The sequence below is a fragment of the Cydia pomonella genome, chromosome 22 (assembly GCF_033807575.1).
Source record: "Cydia pomonella isolate Wapato2018A chromosome 22, ilCydPomo1, whole genome shotgun sequence".
Taxonomy (NCBI): Eukaryota; Metazoa; Arthropoda; class Insecta; order Lepidoptera; family Tortricidae; genus Cydia; species Cydia pomonella.
Window position 1 is genome coordinate 10,763,729 of NC_084724.1, and position 18,367 is coordinate 10,782,095.

At 37.6% G+C, this 18,367-nt stretch overlaps 1 protein-coding gene across 1 annotated transcript in view; it reads right to left on the bottom strand.

The window, feature by feature from the left end:
• The window catches only part of LOC133530292 (uncharacterized), a 214,746-nt gene extending 197,133 nt beyond the window's left edge, over positions 1–17,613 (bottom strand). The window contains exon 1 of the mRNA XM_061868190.1: positions 17,302–17,613. Coding sequence (XP_061724174.1) covers positions 17,302–17,320 — 19 coding nt within the window. The 5' untranslated portion in view covers positions 17,321–17,613. The remainder of the gene's footprint in view (positions 1–17,301) is intronic.
• Positions 17,614–18,367: the final 754 nt, after the last annotated feature.

Here is an 18,367-nt window from a genome sequence, read left to right on the forward strand (position 1 = left end):
TAGGAAAATATTGAGAATATAATAATATTAGAACGAGAATATTGGTATTTTTCTATTAATAAAACATTTTTAATTCAAATAAATGTTTTTTTGGAATTACGAAATATTTTGAGAAAATGGTTGGTCTTCTTTTAAAGAATCCTTTTTTTCTGTGTAGAATACATCTACTTACCAAGTTTGAACAATATAGCTTTTATAGTTTCGGGAAAAAGTGGCTGTGACATAATCGGACAGACGGACATGACGAATCTATAAGGGTTCCGTTTTTTGCCATTTGGCTACGGAACCCTAAAAATGGAGGTGGGCAGGTCACACTATAAGATGTAAGACAGAAAAGTGGAGCCAAAGAATTCTCATGTGGCAACCTGCAGACTGGTCAAGATCGCAAGGTCCTCAATTAACAAGATGGGAAGATGAAATTATACGTACAGTGGGACCACTCTGGACAAGGGTGGCAAGAGAGAGGAGATACTGGAAGGAGTTGGAGGAGGCCTTTGCCGACAGGCACACTGAACTCATTGGTGGTGGTCGTGGTGGTGGTCGTGGTCCGTTAGTTAATAATGTGTAAAAATCGTGAAAGTTTAAATCAGTATTTTTATAATTACTGGAACTTGCAATCAACCACGAGAGCTCAAAAATACTGATAAATGTGCGATGATCTTTGGATTCATAGGGGTCAAGGAAATATGGAAATTAAATTCTTTGACTGTACCTACGATTAAAGTCGTAAATGCTAAGTTATTGATGATACTATATACAGTCAGGAATACTATCCGCTTAGCACCTTTGCACAACTCCTGTGCAAGGGGAGTCACCTTTTCTGCAGCTGGGTGTACCTAAATGAATTAATGAATGCTGTTTACGTACTACCTATTAAATCGATTAATGATTAAGCTCATTAAAATGCAAAAATCTATATTCAGTATGTAAGATACCGGTTACCTCGACTGCAAAGATTACGAATAATGAGCCCTTAAGTCACGTCGCTGATATCCAAGATAACCATAAGAGACGCACTCTACGATAGGGACCGTGCGCGTTGGAGGGTCTGCCATCTTGTGGCCTGAATCGGAACCATAAACATGTACATTTAAACGTCACATGTTTTCTTGTGCATAGTAGGTTCTGCCATCTTGTGGGCTACATCGAAACAATAAACATCACATTTACGCCTCGCGCCAAAAATCTGACGGCTCCTGTGCTGCCTCCTACAGTTCATGCACGCTCCCTATTTAAGGCCAATACTCATTATTTGTAAGGCACGCAACGCAGGCTATGTGACAATCGCTGTTCCGTGTTAATTTCGAACCCGAATGCAAAACAGTAGCGCCATATGCAGTTGGTTCCGTACGAGCATAGAGAAATAAGAAGTACATAAGAGTGCTCACTCCATACATCAGTTTTGGTACCAAAACGCTTATTAATTTCGTAGTCGACATCTAGCATCAAGTAGCGGAACTCTCAGTACTGCTACCCGACAATAGATATCGCGGCAAATTAAAAAGTCAAATGCTCAACGATAGTAAGCGTAGGAGTTCTGGTTACTCTGATTATAATATTAGCGGTAAATCGTTGAGCATTAGACAATTTGTTTGCCGCGATATCTATTGTCGAGTAGCAGTACTGAGAGTTCCGCTACTTGACGCTAGATGTAGACTACAAACATACTAGTATTTTTGGTAACAAAACCGTTGTATGGAGTGAGCACTCTTGGTCTTCTTCATTCTCTTTGGTACGAGTAGGAGAGGCCACGTCGTGTATTTCATAGAAATACATAGACCCCAGTCGTGTCGCCGCGACGTCTGCAATTACGATGCGTCGCCGGGTTCCAATTCCAACTTTACCTGTATATTACACACAGCGTGTGAAAGCAGGGAGCCGGTGCCGTAATCTATGTATTAGGCTAAGTTTGTAAGCCAAACTAGGCAGTATTAGGCTTAGTTTGTAAGCCAAACCGTTTACTACTCGTGTCTCCCATTTCGCAAGTAGGTACAAATACCTAAAAACGCGAATTGACGTTACAGATTAGACACACCTTCTGAAATGGCGAATGGGCATGACTTTGGCACATTACGTGAACGCCGTCACGGATGTTTACTCTTTTGAATCTTATTCCATTGTAATAAAGTATACAAATATACACAGACCTTTGACGTCGCCTGTACAAACTTGTGGCGTGAAGAAAATACTTCAGCGTAATGACACTGGACATGATTATGACATTTATGATAGTGGTATAAATTGTAAAATAAATAGAAGGCGTGGTGGTTGCTAATAGATCAGGGACTTGCATATTTGAAACGTGACTTTGCTATGATATCATGGGCTCGTCTCCCCTTTCATCATGATGTGCCTAATTTAGTGATAGATGTACTGTTAAAGTGTTTGTGAATTTTATTTTTTGATACAAACTTCTATAATGGTTTGTACTTATTTTCAGACAGTCATCAGTCATCTACTATTCATCAAACCAGTGAGTTTGCGTTGATTTCCTGCGTATCCATCCATCAAATATTTGAAGTTTGAAATATTCCTATGGCAATTTTTTAACTGCATCGTCAGATCAGCTCTACTTTATCACAATATTGCATTATCATCGAAATTACATAAGTAGCCAAACAAGTGGTGAGAAAAAAGGTTTGCAAATTTTGAAGACAACATTCATAGTACATACGAAAAGCAAGTTAAGTAGAAGCTTGTACAAATTTCAATTAATTTTCTAACCTTTTTGTAGGTCGCAAGTTCGAGTCTTGCTCGAACCAGTGAATATTTCCAAGTTTCCTTTAATGAAAACAAAATGTAGTATCGCTGCTTGATAAACAAAATCTAGCCCTAAATGCATAATCCCCGTTCGTTCCTGTGTAAAAACAAATATTGAAAATCCACGTTAACTACATCGTTAAAATTGCAGGCGCCGGTTAGTAGATACGAACGGCATACAGCCGGCCGAAAATATTGATTCATCGTGAACAAACAGCCAGCCTTGCAATTACTGCCCGATGCGATAACACGCGTCCTATATTTTGACGGTTATATGCTTGTGTGAAGTATATTGTGGGGGAAATATTATCCCATCAAAAACATTCCTTGTAAAACGATGCAAGTCTCGCAACGCAGTTTTTCTACTACAAATAAAGTTTTGAGATGTAAAGTTATTTGGATCGAATTTTCCTAATTGGGATATCCTGTTTATTCCTCCCATAATGAGACCCCTCAATCTTACCAAAATTTGACGAAAACAAAAAATCGACAACAAAATAAAAATCGGATTACGACAGTAAAAACCGGATTCTTCCTATGTGGGTGTTTTTTGTTACGCGGCACAGCACACCACTAGTCCGGACGGCCGTCTCGTCGCTCGTCAAATAAACCAGTTTATTTTGGTTACAATATAGTCAAAGAGTTAAGGAGGTCCCCAACGCCAATGACCTTCGATCTGAATCCCTTAGTTTTGTAATGTGTTTTGTAGCTTATCATATTAACAGCAACGACTGTAAGAAGTAAAGTGTTTACTTCAAAGTTCACTGTCATCGAGATATTTGATATAAAAAGTTGAGCAATTTTAGGCCAAAAAGCTGGTTTACTGGCCATAACTTTTGTGTTACTTAATTTAAAACTAAAAACTGACCAGTTTTTAGAGACGTCGAAGACGAACCCAAATGTGTAGATTTCGTACATGTAAAATCCTTAACAGCAATAGGGTAACGAAAAAAGTGTTTTTTTGTTTTTTACAAATTTTCAAAAAAATATAAAATAAATAAGTGTTCATTTCTCTCAAAATCCGGCAGACCACAATAGAGATAAAAGATTAAGGAACTGATAGCCGTTTGTCTTATAATTCTATCTATAGTGCAAATGTAGGAGTAACTACTCAAAACTAGTCAAAAATCGGTGTAAACCACGGGGAGCCCCTTAAAACGTACGCGTTCTTATGAAAGTTTGGAGTAAAACCAAGATAAACCGGTATTTACCGGTATTTTTAAAACCGGTTCCGAGCCTGGCTGGTCACCCACCTTTACATCTACCGCGAGGGAACCAGAGGCTTATTTCACTACGCTGCGAATTTACATCTGATCTGACACTGACTTTCCTTTATTTCCCGTCCATTTCTGGCTCAATAGGTGGCGACAATACTTGTTGTACCAGAAATGAACGGCGAATTAAATTATCACCGTGGTGAAACAGGGGACAGGTCATAAACCGCAGTCATCAAATATGTAGAAGCCAAAGAATACAGCCCGTAATGTGAAATGATATCAACAATAGTAGCGACGAACAGGGCCTTTTCAATACAGTCGGCATCAGATACATCGAAGTGGTTAAGGTGCTCACAAATATCTGAACACGCCTCTATTGTCAAGGAGTTAAGAGTGCGTGTTCAGATATTTTTGAGTACCACGGCCGCTCCGATATACCTGATGGCGACTGTACAGACACGGCAACACAAATAATCAATGAATGATGAACGAGCCTCATTACGCATTCGGATCGACGGGCTTTACATGATAAAGGTGAGGACACACTGGCGCTTCGCATAAAAAAATAGAATGTTAGTATTTTGTTCCACCGCGCATAACAAATCAGTTTGAACTTGGACGCGAGAATAAGGTAAACAATTGAACGTCATTTACGCTTATTATTTCAATTGTACACGCATTATGGTAATGTCTTCTATGCGGTCTCATCTACTCACTCTTAATATCCATGTTATGAAATACACGAAATCCTTTTTATTGTGGCCTTGTTGGCCTTTACGATTACTGTCTCCATATTGTGAAATTAAAGGTCTTCATATTGGATGCGGATTTGCATCGGAGTCACTTTGGTGTGCGAGCGGAACCTCTGACCGAGGCGAGCGGAACTTCAGGCAACCTCTGAGAGCCTTCAGCAAACCACGTTCGACGTGTTGCCTCCCTGTCACACTTGCGTACAAATTTAGCTGCAACAGAGAGACAACACTTCGAACGTGGTTCGCGGTAGGCCCTCTGGTATGTGAGCTGCTCATCGCTTTAAACGTGCATGGCGCTTTCTCGCTTCGGACCGCACCAGCGTAATAAGCATGTAAACGCGACATTTAATTAAATATGTATGCGGCAAGGCTAATGTGTCTCTGACCTAAGAAGTGCCCGCACGGTCGGAATAGTGTGTCAAAGGACAATTACCATTAAATATCCACTATTAGGCGGTTGGCGCGGTGTTGTACGTAATTATACTGCTGTAACACGAGCTTTCGGTCGACGATTGCTATTTAGGCATGCTTTACCAAATACGGGAGTAACGTTTGGCTGCGGGTACAACTAGTCTACACTGTACTGTACTAATAAGGTTCAAAACGAGCAGATTATACATGGTTCTAACTTTCAGATACCACACAAAAGTCTTAATGACATTTTATACTCTTTAGAGAAAGACGGATAAAAAACATTGCGACTAAACACAGGTGAATAAGTCTTCACAAGCTTATTTAATCGTTTTATTTTTCAAAACTATAGTGAGTTACTGCATGGAGGGCTATTTTATTGGATTCAACAAAAATAAATAAACGCACTCTCCCACTGGGCATATTTTGTTAAATATGTAGCACGAAACCCCAGGAAAATCCAATATCGGCTGTGGGACAAAGGCAACGTGAAAGGATAATGCTCCCTGTGCATAAAGACCCTTCGCTGATGGAAAGCCGTATATAAGCACAACTAAGTTTTTTTTATTAGTTTTGACGAAACCTAACCTAAGGTGGGTGAGCGTTCTGTAATGTGACGAAGTCTGCGCTTCTGACGAGATCTGATAGTATGCTATTTTTTGGTTAATAAAGGATAGTTCAACGCGGAACTTAAGTACAACATATGTTAAACGAGTAACGGAGAAGGAAGCATTATGTTTTACTAGTGTATAAGTCTAGTAGGTCTTCCAAACCGGTAGTCGTAGACTCAAATCCCGGCTCGAACCAAATAGATTTGGCTTTAGAAATGTAATTTGATATACCATTCAAACATTGTGTGCAAGCTTGCAGACGCGTGTGCAGTTAGCCAAAACCGTGCTACATTTACGTCAGGGGCGTATTGACTCTAAGGGTGAGGCCTGACGTGCGTAATTTTGTGATTTGTTAGCTGCAGAAATTCTTATGTATGTCGGCGACTCGGCAGACAACTCATTTTGCTTCGCCGTTTGAACCAAACAGGCGTTTTGTCTGAAACCGAATGCAGCAGAAATTGAGCATTCCAACTCAAAAAAATACGCTCACCTTCACCCTAAAGGTTTATCAAGATTCACTATACTTTTTGGATGCTCTGGCAATTCTTCTTACAGACAAAGATAAACAAGTACTGCAGTCACTGTAGATAAAGTTCCAAGCTACGCGTAACTAATCAAGAAATCATATAACGACTTCCATATAAGTATAGTTATGGTTAATATAGCAAGCGAAATTCCTAGTTAGCTAGTATTAGTGGCTGGCTTCAGACTACACAATAAAGGGAACCTTTCATTATTATTTCAGGCCGTTTTGTTGACCTAAGCCCGCGAGCGCAGCTGTAACCTATGAGCATATCCAGTATAATGCCAACCCACACACAAATGTGCCACAGAACATAATGGGGATTTGTTTTCCACAGTCTCTCCGATATATCGCTCTCCTTCTAAGCATGTTTCACATTTGGACATTTTTAGATTTTTAACGCAAAAACAGATGAACAGATTCGGGCAATTTGGCATACATATAATTTATAACCTGAATTAACATATTTATGACGAAAATAAATGAGTTTAATGTGGTAAATTTAAGTACAACACTGCTAGTGACCGGTCTGTTTCAGCAATATGAACCTGACATTGCTGGTAAAGTACAAGTAAATATGTATTGACGCTACGTACGGTCAAGGAATTTAATTTCTAGCGACTTTCATATTGATTGTCACTGTGACCAGGTACGAAATGGTACGGAAATTAAATTTTTTGACTATACCGTCCTCAATTATCGACCAAGAAATATTAATCTAAAGAGAAACACCAAAGTTCTCGTATAGTTTGTCATAAATCTAAATTTGGCGTTCATTATTGATCGTCAATTGTCAGTGTGGTGAAATTGGCGCCACGGGGTGCACTTGCAGAGGGTCACTTTAAAGACTTACAGGCAGAGGCTAGTTGAGTATATTTCCAAAATAAACGGCAGGCCAGCATCCATCGACTCGAATTGACCCGGCCCATATCGGCTTCACTGAATAATGAATTAGATTCGCCGTTGTTGCGGAATGGGGCCGCGACTCAGATTTATAGGCTTTTGTCTAAGAATACCTAACTTCAGTGCTATTATTTTGGTATTACTAAGAGAATATAACCTCGCAACAGGAAAGGCTAGAGGAAAGACGTCTAGAGAGACCAAATGAGAAGGGAAATACTTGGAGCAGGGAAAAGAGAAAACGAAATTGAACAAAGCCGCAGAGGAGACCCACAAGGATTATATTGCTGCAAGAAGTTAAAAGTAAGGTAAGGAAGTCTCTAGGTCAACCATTGACGACATTGACTATATCTAAACTTTATTTAAACTTTATACTTCTGATGGGAGCTAATGCGTTTCTTCGTCTGTACAGGGAATCAGAAGCTTCTGATACAAGCAAAGGCCTACCACGAATGAGGAAAAATAAGATAAGAAGAACCATTTCAAATTGTTATAGGGGTTATTTTTTTCTAATCTGCCTACTAAAAAAATAAGATACGGTAATAATAGGCGTCAACGCTATTTTAAAACTTAATCATTTCGTAAACGCTGTCGATATATATAAACATGGGTAATAAATAGCTCGACTAACACAATAAGATAGCCGAGTAATGGCAGATATACTGGCGTTTGATGGTCATTAGAGTCGCGGCTTGTTAGCTGGTAATGATCGGAATATGGTAATGGGATAATATATCGACATAGCTTAGAAGACAAATTTGTAGGCGCCATGATTTATACCAATTCGGTAAACGCTTAGAAACGCTGGGATATTGACAATTTAGCACTGAGTCGCGGTAAGTATATTAAGTGAAATAAATTGTATAGGCAGCAAATTTTAGTCAGGTGAATATTGAGAAAACAAAACAAGACCGCCTTTACATTATGGTTTGTACACAGGAAGGACGAACAACACATGCGTAATGCAGGCACGGCTCTGACTGTATAGACACGCGCAAACGCCGGTTGTAACATTTAGAATGATATATCAACTGCCACATCGCTTGCGTCGCGTGTTCGTAACGTACCTAACACCAAGCCGTAAGTCGTGAGAGGGCCTAACCTCCAACATCAAAAAATCTTAAATAGTTATCAACCTCTATCTTTTTTGCATATTCGAACGATAGACGGGCAGATATCTGATGTACCGCTTTCAACGCCATCGCACCCATTCCGTCGCAATCATCATCGCCACAACACAACGGTACCGCGGCATCGTCAGGCAATCCGTCAGTGTCGGCTTTTGATGAATCGCCCGCGCGGACCCAATACATCATATCTATATCTCCTAATCTGAAAGGACCAAAGCGATACGGTCAAATCAAAAAAGGCAAACAATTTTGAGCGCTACCCTATAGACTTTAACGTCTATATTGTAACGCTTATCTTGTATAGTGCAAAGGCTGTTAATACATTTTGAAGGGGGAATAATGTGGCGAATTGTATCGCGATATATGAGCCGCTTATTAGTGGATATGCGAATCAAATGACATGCGAAACATGCATAACACTATCAACGCATAATTGAATAGGCGTGGCTGCCAAATAGGGTGTGTACCGACTTTAAAGCCGATTATTTTATCAGATAACCTTCCATAAACCTATTTTATTGTTGAAATACTAGGTATTGTGACAGAAACAGCAATAAGACGGAATTTGGTGTCACCTATTTCCTCCTCTGCTTCAGCTTGCGTGAAATAGGTGCCTTTAAGAGCAAAAGTTAAAAAAAGCGGCAAAGTGCGAGTCGGACTCGCCCATGAAGGGTTCCGTATCATTTATGACGTATTAAAAAAACTACTTACTAAATCTCGTTCAAACAAATTTTCGGTGGAAGTTTGCATGGTAATGTACATCATATATTTTTTTTTGTTTTATCATTCTCTTATTTTAGAAGTTACAGGGGGGGGGGGGGGACACATTTTACCACTTTGGAAGTGTCTCTCGCGCAAACTATCCAGTTTAGAAATAAATGATATTAGAAACCTCAATATCATTTTATGAAGACCTATCCATATAACCACCACACGTATGGGATTGATGAAAAAAAAATTTGAGTTTCAGTTCTAAGTATTCTTCTAAGTTGTAAGTATAAGTTCAAATTAATTTATTTTTAATTTAATTTATTTTTACAGTGTTTTACCATTATTATTACCGTAATTGTAGTGAATTGTGCGTCATTCATTTTGATTTATATGAGTTTTAACGAATAATTTTAGTTTACCTAAAAATATAAATGAATTATGTATGTATGAAATCTAGATTGGGAATATTCTGTATTTTGCTAAGCCCTATCCGGGTCCTAGTAGATATGTATGTACCTAGCATTAAGTTGCATTTGTCTACTGTAATCTACTTTGGTTGCAAATAAATATTGAAATTGAAGTATGGGGAACCCCCAAAATTTATTGTTTTATTTCTATTTTTGTGTGGAAATCTTAATGCGGTTCATAGAATACATCTATTTACCAAGTTTGAACAGTATAGTTCTTATAGTTTCGGAAAAAAGTGGCTGTGACATAAACGGACAGACGGACGGACATGACGAATCCATAAGGGTTCCGTTTTTTTGCTTTGGCTACGGAACGCTAAAAAAGGCTTATCAAGCTTTAGTCTTAGGCTTGCTTCTAGTGTGCTGCTTGCTATTTAGTAACTCGCATGGGATAAGTAAAATAAACATGACTGTGAATGTTCACCATCTAATAATACACGATACTACATGCACGATGGAGATAGTTTGCCTTCCCACGGCTATCCTAGATAAAGAAAGGCAAAGCAAAAAAATCGACTGAGTAAGCAGGTGCATCCGATACACGATCTGACTTTTTGCACTCGGTACTCGCTTCGTTATTCTTAATCTGACTGGAGTAAGACACCCTTAACGGCCTGACGTGTTTTTAAGATAACCAATTATGAACTTTAACATACCACACTCGTACGTCAGTGGTTAATGGCTAAAAGAATACAGAGACTTGTCCTTAAAATTTATAAGTTTTTCTTACACGGAGACAACGTAGATATTGTACAGATTTTGTTGTGAGGTTTAAAGGTTATCATATATTTATCAACCCGACATCGTCTGCCGTCCACTCGCTGTCAGCGTCAGCCCGTTATGAAGTGAACTCCAGTTTGGTCACAGAATAAAAAATAGTACTGTGGGCCTACCGCGAACCACGTTCGACGGGTTGCCTCCCTGTCACGCTTACGTACGAATGTATAAATGCGACAGAGAGGAAACACGTCGAACGTGGTTCGCGGTAGGCCCTCTGCTGTACAGAAAGGAAACTTCCTACAAAGCCGAAGTTTGACAGCGATTCAGGGCCGAATCATTTTGTCCCTTTTTAATGGGACTATCCCTTTCAGGGCTTTCGGCTATTTAGGGTTGTCAAAATTCATGTTATTACCTCATCTGTGGTTGTGCACGCAAAGGGACGTCAAGTTGTGCCAACCCAGAGCAATGCCGAGCCGAACGGAGCCGAGAAAGCCCGAACGCTCTAGTTTCCTCCCCCTGGTTTAGTGCCAATAGCTCGCATAGTTGCTATCGTCCGTCACAGACGGAGCGATAATATATATGAATATACCAAAAGATACCGATAGACGCCTACAGATATAGTATAGATAAGCACTAAACAAGCCAGCGATGCCACAATATATATCGCTGTCTGTCTAGCATCTAAATTGTGAGAGACACGAAATATACCAAAATATATCGTAATATACCGAGGTATCTTGAGATGCCTTGCTATAAGATATCGTAAGAAACCAAAATATATATTATAGCTTCGTGTGTGGACTCCGTCAAATAGCACGTAATATATATGCCTTGCTATATCTTTTGGTAAATTATCGCTCCGTCTGTGACGGGGTTAACTAGTTTGTATGTAACTAATCCTTAAGTTACAACCACGCCGCTCCATATTTAATAAATCAACTAAAACTCGTGTCTAATATAAAACATACCCTGCTAGAGCACACTGATCATTTGTAGCGCTTATATCGAGGCCATAAGGTTTAAAATGTGTCAATTGAAAGTAATGGTAAAGGGGTGTTCTCACCTGCCAGACACCTGGCTCGTTTTGATGTTTAATCACCCTTTTATTAGTAGCGGGGTTTTACCTTCGTTATACATCATTGATAACACTAAATTGATTCATGGGGTAGTATAAAAGGGATAGGTCACGTGCGTACAAGTTTAATTTAACTAATTATTTTTAGTGAAAGGTAGTTTTGGTGAATATTCTGATACGGATGATTTTCATTTTAGCTGTATAATTACTAGTGTAGTTATATATTGTGAGGAAGTTAAACTACAGGGATTTAGTTTGAGACATTGCATAGGTAAAGATAGGTAATGGCTTTTTTAAATTTCCTAACCCAGAGTGATAACCGGAGCTACATACGCCTCCGCCTCCGCTGGTTGTCTGGGCGTTTATTAATGAGCCATTTATATTTCTATGGACGCATAAACAATAAAATTTAAAAATGAGAGGACTGACTTTCATTTCTTTTATCTCTAAATTTAACAGGCTAAAGATAACATGTAAGTGGCAAACTGGTTGTAAAAATAAACAAGTATACTTAAGCCATAAATACATTTAGCCAAAAGTCAAGCAAGCCTGTCTTAAAAAATATGATACTACGAAACCCAAGGAGCGTGATACCGACACGCGCTTGGCCGGTTTTTAAACAGATGCTACGTTAACAAGCCTGTCTGGGACGGCTTCCTGCGCCGCGGTCGCCGCCGCATTGAAAAAAGATTTATTCTAAATTATTCCAATTTGGGTAATTGCTTGGGAAAGGTCAGGCATAATGACATTAATGACAGAATTACAAATTAGCGATTGCTTCCGTTAAATATATCATATATATCAAATCAGGTGAGTATAATAAATAAAAAACTATTTTATATATTATACATATCAACCACTGCCATTCGCATAGGACACATGACATAGTTAAAAATGTCAACAGTCATAATGACACTTCCTAAGTTTGTTAGGGTTCCGTATGGTCAAGCCAAAAACTATAAAAATTGGCCTATTTTGGGGCAATATACAAATTATCTTAAATTTATACAAATTGCTTAATACGATTATAATACGAAATAAAACCAGTTTGTATTATGAAAGCTTTCTTTTATTATAATGTTATAATGGAAACCGAAAAAAAAATCGGAAATATTCAACTGTTACTTAAACCTTATATGGTTTAGGAAATATAACAAGCTGATAGACAGATGGATGTTCAAGAGCATATTAATAGGCGGGTCCACACAGAGCGAGCTTACGCGCGAGGCAATTACCTCACGCACAAAACGGCCAGTGTAGACATACCTCGGCCGACGCGGCGCGCGCGTTTTCCTCGCCTGAGCGTATGCTCAGTCTGTGTGGACCCGCCTAATGGCGAAAAATTAAAACAAAAATATTACTTTGCCAATCCACGAGTTTAAAACGTGCTATTAAATCAACGCTAACCCGTTATACCTACTTATCTTTACGTTACGAGTATATTACTTGCACATTAATTGCACGCAAAAAATACGCAAGTGAGTATGACGGGTTAGCACTGATTGAATATCACGGTTTTTAATCGTGGATTAGCAAAGTAATATTTTTGTTTTCATTAATATGGGTTTCCGCAAAGTAACAGCTGATTCTATGAATTATATTAATGGGGTTATATATTGTCATTCTATGTGGTTCCACATAGCTCGCTACTCTGACAAAAGATGGACACTAAAAGCGACAACTTGGAAAGGTCCAGTAAGCAAGAGAAAACAAGGAAGGCCAAAAGAAAGGTGGGCAGATGAGATATCTCAAGTAGCCGGTACAAACTGGACAGAGATAGCCAAAGACGGAAGTGTCTGGAATTTTTTTGAGGAGACCTTTACCCGAACGGGACCTTAAATAAAACATCAAATATTCATATACATACTCTTCATAGTTTCAACTATTTAAAGAAAAAAATGTTTTTAATATACTGTATACTTTATTTAAGGAATAAAAAGGTTTATTATTATTATATTGTTATTCAAGTAAAAAAAAAACAGTATTGATGCTGTCATACCTAGGACTTTTAAAAATGACTATAACCGTGAGTAGAAGTCCTACAATTTTGGAATTTATTCTAAACCAAAACAATAGAAGCCTTATGTATATGTATTGTATATTTGTATAAATAAACGACCTGCGACTAGACAAAGATTTCAACTTGACAACTGAACCTGTCGATTTACAAAAGGCCAAAGATTCAAAATTTGAATAAACAATTAAACAAAGACCTGTTTTTAAGGTGTGCTATATGCAAACTGTTCCTAGCTAAACTAAGACTTGTTGACATTGTGAATTCTTCCATTAACATGTATGAATTTTATGTTGCTGTATTTGAAACAATAGATTTACCCACATCGGAACATAGTATAATATGCTCCCAACTAGGATCGATGATAAATGTTAATGACAGCTAGTGCAAATGTAGGGTTAGAAATGAATCTCGAAAAAACAAAATTGATGACTAATGAAAAACTGGTACCCATTTAACAAACAACACCACACTCGAATATGTCCATAAATATGTATATCTCGGGAAACAAATATCATTTAACCCTGAAAGAAATACAGAAGAAATAGAAAGAAGAAAAGCCAATACATGGAAACAATTCTGGGCTCACAAAGAAATACTCAAATCACAACTTCCTGTACACCTGAAGAAAACAGTGATCTCTATCGGAGAGTCATCCCTACTGCCTTGCCTCAAATATGGTTGTCAAACCTGGACCTTAAATCAGGCAACCAAAAATAAAATACAGACCACCCAAAGAGCAATGGAAAGAAGCTGTTTAGACATAAAACTAAAAGACAGAATTATATGCTCTGATATTAGAAAAAGGACACAAGTAACTGATGCCTTACACTTTGCTCAGAGTATGAAATGGAGATGGGCTGGTCATGTCATGAGGCAAGGCTCAATGATGGGAGGAGGACAGGAAAGGTGACCAAATGGAAGGAGCCCTCGGACTCTAGAAAGAGAGGACATCCACTAGCCAGATGGCAGGACGAAATTGTTGCTACTGCGGGTAAGGAAAGGCAAAGCGTAGCAAAAGACAAAAAGAGATGGAGACAGCTAGAGGAGGCTTTTACCCAGAAGGGGTCTACAGCAGAAAAATAAAATTTAAATTTAAAAATATAGATATCAAAGGATAAAATTTATCTGTGGAATAACGAAGCTCTAATAATAATAAATAATAATATGCTCCCTGATGTATTTTGGTTGAAAAGGTTAAAGTTCTCTCGATAGAAAAAAATCATGAAAATAATTCTAATTTTCATTTATTTTCAATTGTAGATGGTTAGCCTTCATACCATAGCAGTATAATTTCTGGTATAAAATAGCTATTTATGTAGCCGAGGGATTTAAGTAGCAAACTTTTCATTACAAGTATACTTTCAGAGTTATTGATGTAAAATGTTATCAAATCTTCCGTCGCAACTTTCACATGCAGCAACACATCTTTTGTTCCTTTTTAAAATTTCCTGGCTTTACGCCCCCTCTTACCAGTAGTTTTCCACTAGATGGGTTTAAATGGGTCATGGTAAGCTATTGTGTGTTTTAGGTCTTAAATTAGACTTCAATTGATACAATCACACATAATAAAAAAATGCAGAGAGAAAAACAATACCTAAGTTTACTCACACTTAGTCATTACCACAGGAACACCACAAGGAAAATCCCATATATTTGTACTGTTTAGTGACCCTTGCATTTATTTATTGAAAATATATTGTATATTATTATATTGAGGTGACCATAAGAAATCGTGATAAAACAATGCAACATAATTGTGTTTTTTGAGAATATTTGTGACGATCCACGGTAAAAGGTACCTTATGGCGGTTGGCGCTTACGTTGCATAGCATGGCATTAGTATTGGAGCGTCGTAAATAACAGCGTAAGCGCCAACCGCCATAAGGTACCTTTTACCGTGGATCGTCACATTTTGTGTTGACAATTATTCATTGCATATTTAAAGAAAAGTACACTCAGTGGTAGATCCCTCTGAAGACTAAGAATTAAGAGTGCCGACCCCAAATAGAGATGGGAATAAGGCCTGAAGAAGAAAAGTCAGTGATAGAAAGTTTTATGAAAAATGAAATTGAAAGCAGATCATGTTTTTTTCTCATACAATACTTACTACTGTTTTTATTACTTGCTTACAAGTCAAATATGGAGCTTATAGGGATATGTATCATTCTTACAGCAGTGATGATTTTAATACTTAGATCTGGATCAATTATGGATCAGATCTCTCAGGGTCAATAGTGACATTTCTTCAACCAAAAACATCACTTTTGACAATGACAGATCCAATCTATAACTGATCCTGATCTAATTATTTAAATCCAATATGCCTGTTAGTGTGGTCAGTCTATTTCAGATGGATCAGTACCTAATGCTGGTCTCATTTGATTGACAACAAGATGATACTCACTGGTTTGGCAACAACATATTCAACTTGCAGTCACTTAAAACTGAATATGTCAGTGATTAAGTTACTTCCTTAGCAATAAGAATAAACAAGAAATTATTAGTTTACTGCACTGCCAGTTCTATAACCTAACAGGGAAACCAATTTTAAGCTAAGTTTAAAAATAATTCTTAAAAATCAATACATGCCAAAAATTATTTTTTTATGGTACTAGCTCAATGGGAAAAAATCCCTCAGGTTAATACATTTACTCACAAGAAGTCACATAGTTTTTTGTTCCCTTTGGCTTATGAGTCCTATGACACATGACATCACCTACTGTCTGCAAATGTGTTAAGACCCAATGAGTTAGCACAACAGAGAGTGATCAAATACAAGACTATAACCGAAGTCTCGGAGTAATTTTTGCAGTTTTGTATTTTGATCCTTTTTTTTTCAATTATAGTACTTCCTTTTAAAAGGACATCAGTACTTAGGGGGATGAACCTTAAATGAGAAGATAAAAACAAGAACATTAAATGCATTCAGTGAATAACTTATCAATAAAATCTTGAGAAATTGGTAACACCTGCCTTTTGCTTATTGCAGTTTTATGTAACAGAAACTTTTCTTTGAGGCTGTGCATTCATTAAAATGTTAAGAAATTCATATTGCATAATAAATAAATGTCTTAATGTTGCTATATAAACCAATTTGGCGTAAGTAATTTCAACTCAAGAAAATTATAAAAGTAGATTTCTTGTGCATTTTTGGGATCAATGTATGTGTCATGTTATTATTATTAAATCATTTATTGCAGACAACATTGATCCATATACATATAACATTTATAAAAAGAATTAAAATAAAAACGAAAATTTAAATCGATTTAAAAACTAAACATTAAAATTTACATGATTAAACATTTCATTGATGATGAGACATTAAATATTTGTTTTCCTGACATATTTCTAAACATTTTTAATCAAGTGCAAGAGTAACATCTTCAGTGTGATTAGAATTTTATGATGGAATTCTAATGTTCAAATCAATCTTGCTTCGAAAATGGGTACAATAAACAGATCAAAGATCAATGTTTAATACATAACATTTAAATTTATGATAACCTCCTACCTAACTCAGATAAACTGTGTATTCAGCAAATAGAATAGTTGTTTATGGATGAAAATTTTCAATAACGATATTACGAGCGTCAGAGCCGAGAGGTCGGCAGCCACATCGATTGAAACCACCCGGCCGGTTCAGCCTTAAAAACGGAACAACACTATTTAGTAAGCTAGCAAATAACATATGAAGAGTTCGTGACGCTTGCAAAGAGTCATAATCACTTGTCAAACAAAGAACTAAAACATCTGTTCCTAGATAACTAAACTTTCGAGTTAAGTTTGAACAGGACATTCTAGGGTCATTCAGGTTCAAGCCAACCCAGCTTACGGCTGGCGTCTTCGAGAACTTAACAGCTGCTAGGGAGCCGGCAGCCCGGCGCCACCACGCCACTATAAACCTAAAACCCCGATATAGTCAATTAGGTTACTGACTACTGACGAAACAGTTCGACAAACATCAAAAGATTTACAAAAGTAAGTATAAAACTGTTGGTACTTACGTGGAACTCCCTGTATCATCCAATAATAAGCATCATATCAGCCCAAAAGGGCTGTCACTGCATAAATAATCACGAATCAACACAGAACATTATAAATGCCACAAATCCAACGCAATATTGCACACACGATTTAACAAATATAACTTATAAAAAATTGCACGAAAACATTAACTGAGCGTTAACACTATATTAGTAATATATTTATAACGCTAAAATCACATTTGTAGTGTATTATCACACTAGTTGAAAATATCACTAAACTACTTGTCCTTGCATTCACATAAATTGGCAGCCATCTTGCGTTCGTGCAAAATGGAATGGAAAATAAATGTTGCCAGTCTATAATATGTTTCTCCCGATTTTTTCAAATTTTTGACATTTTGAACTCGAAATGTTTGGAAAGCTTACATTTATGTTATTTAGGTAATTCGTTATTTATTACGCGTGATTTAACAACCATGGACTAATATGAGTTCAAGCAAGACAGGGTTATATAATGTTTTGTTTATAAAAATCAGACCCCAATCAGAGGTGCTCCAGAGTGTTTGTGGTCCGAATATAAGTGTGCCATTAAGGTGCTCCAATTAAAAATGTGTCGTGGCCTTCTGGTTTTTACCTCGCAGGCATTGCGTGTGGAACAACGCTGGAGAAGACAATAGTGTCTTGAGAACAGCTCGAACTACACATTAATACTACTAACTAAGGCAAAGTTCGCCATCACTCCGATTCTATTTTCAAACCAATTTTCTATTGAAGTACTTCAATTTACTACAATTTACTATTCGAATTTTGTGCTGCACTCCAATTTTCTTCTCCACTCCAATTTTGTGCTCTAAATAAATTAAGACAACTCCGGTTTTAGTGTTAAAATTGTCAAAATACAATTCATCTTTTGCCTCCTTCGCTCTCCCTTAATTTAGCATCTTACGCCACCCGTTAACAAAAGGCCGCCGAAGGCTAAAGATACAGCCTTCACATCCGCATCCCCAACGAAGCCGGAGAAAACAAGTCAACGACCGACTGAGAAAAAATATTGGGGAACGGGAAAGAGGTGAGCTCCTAGAAC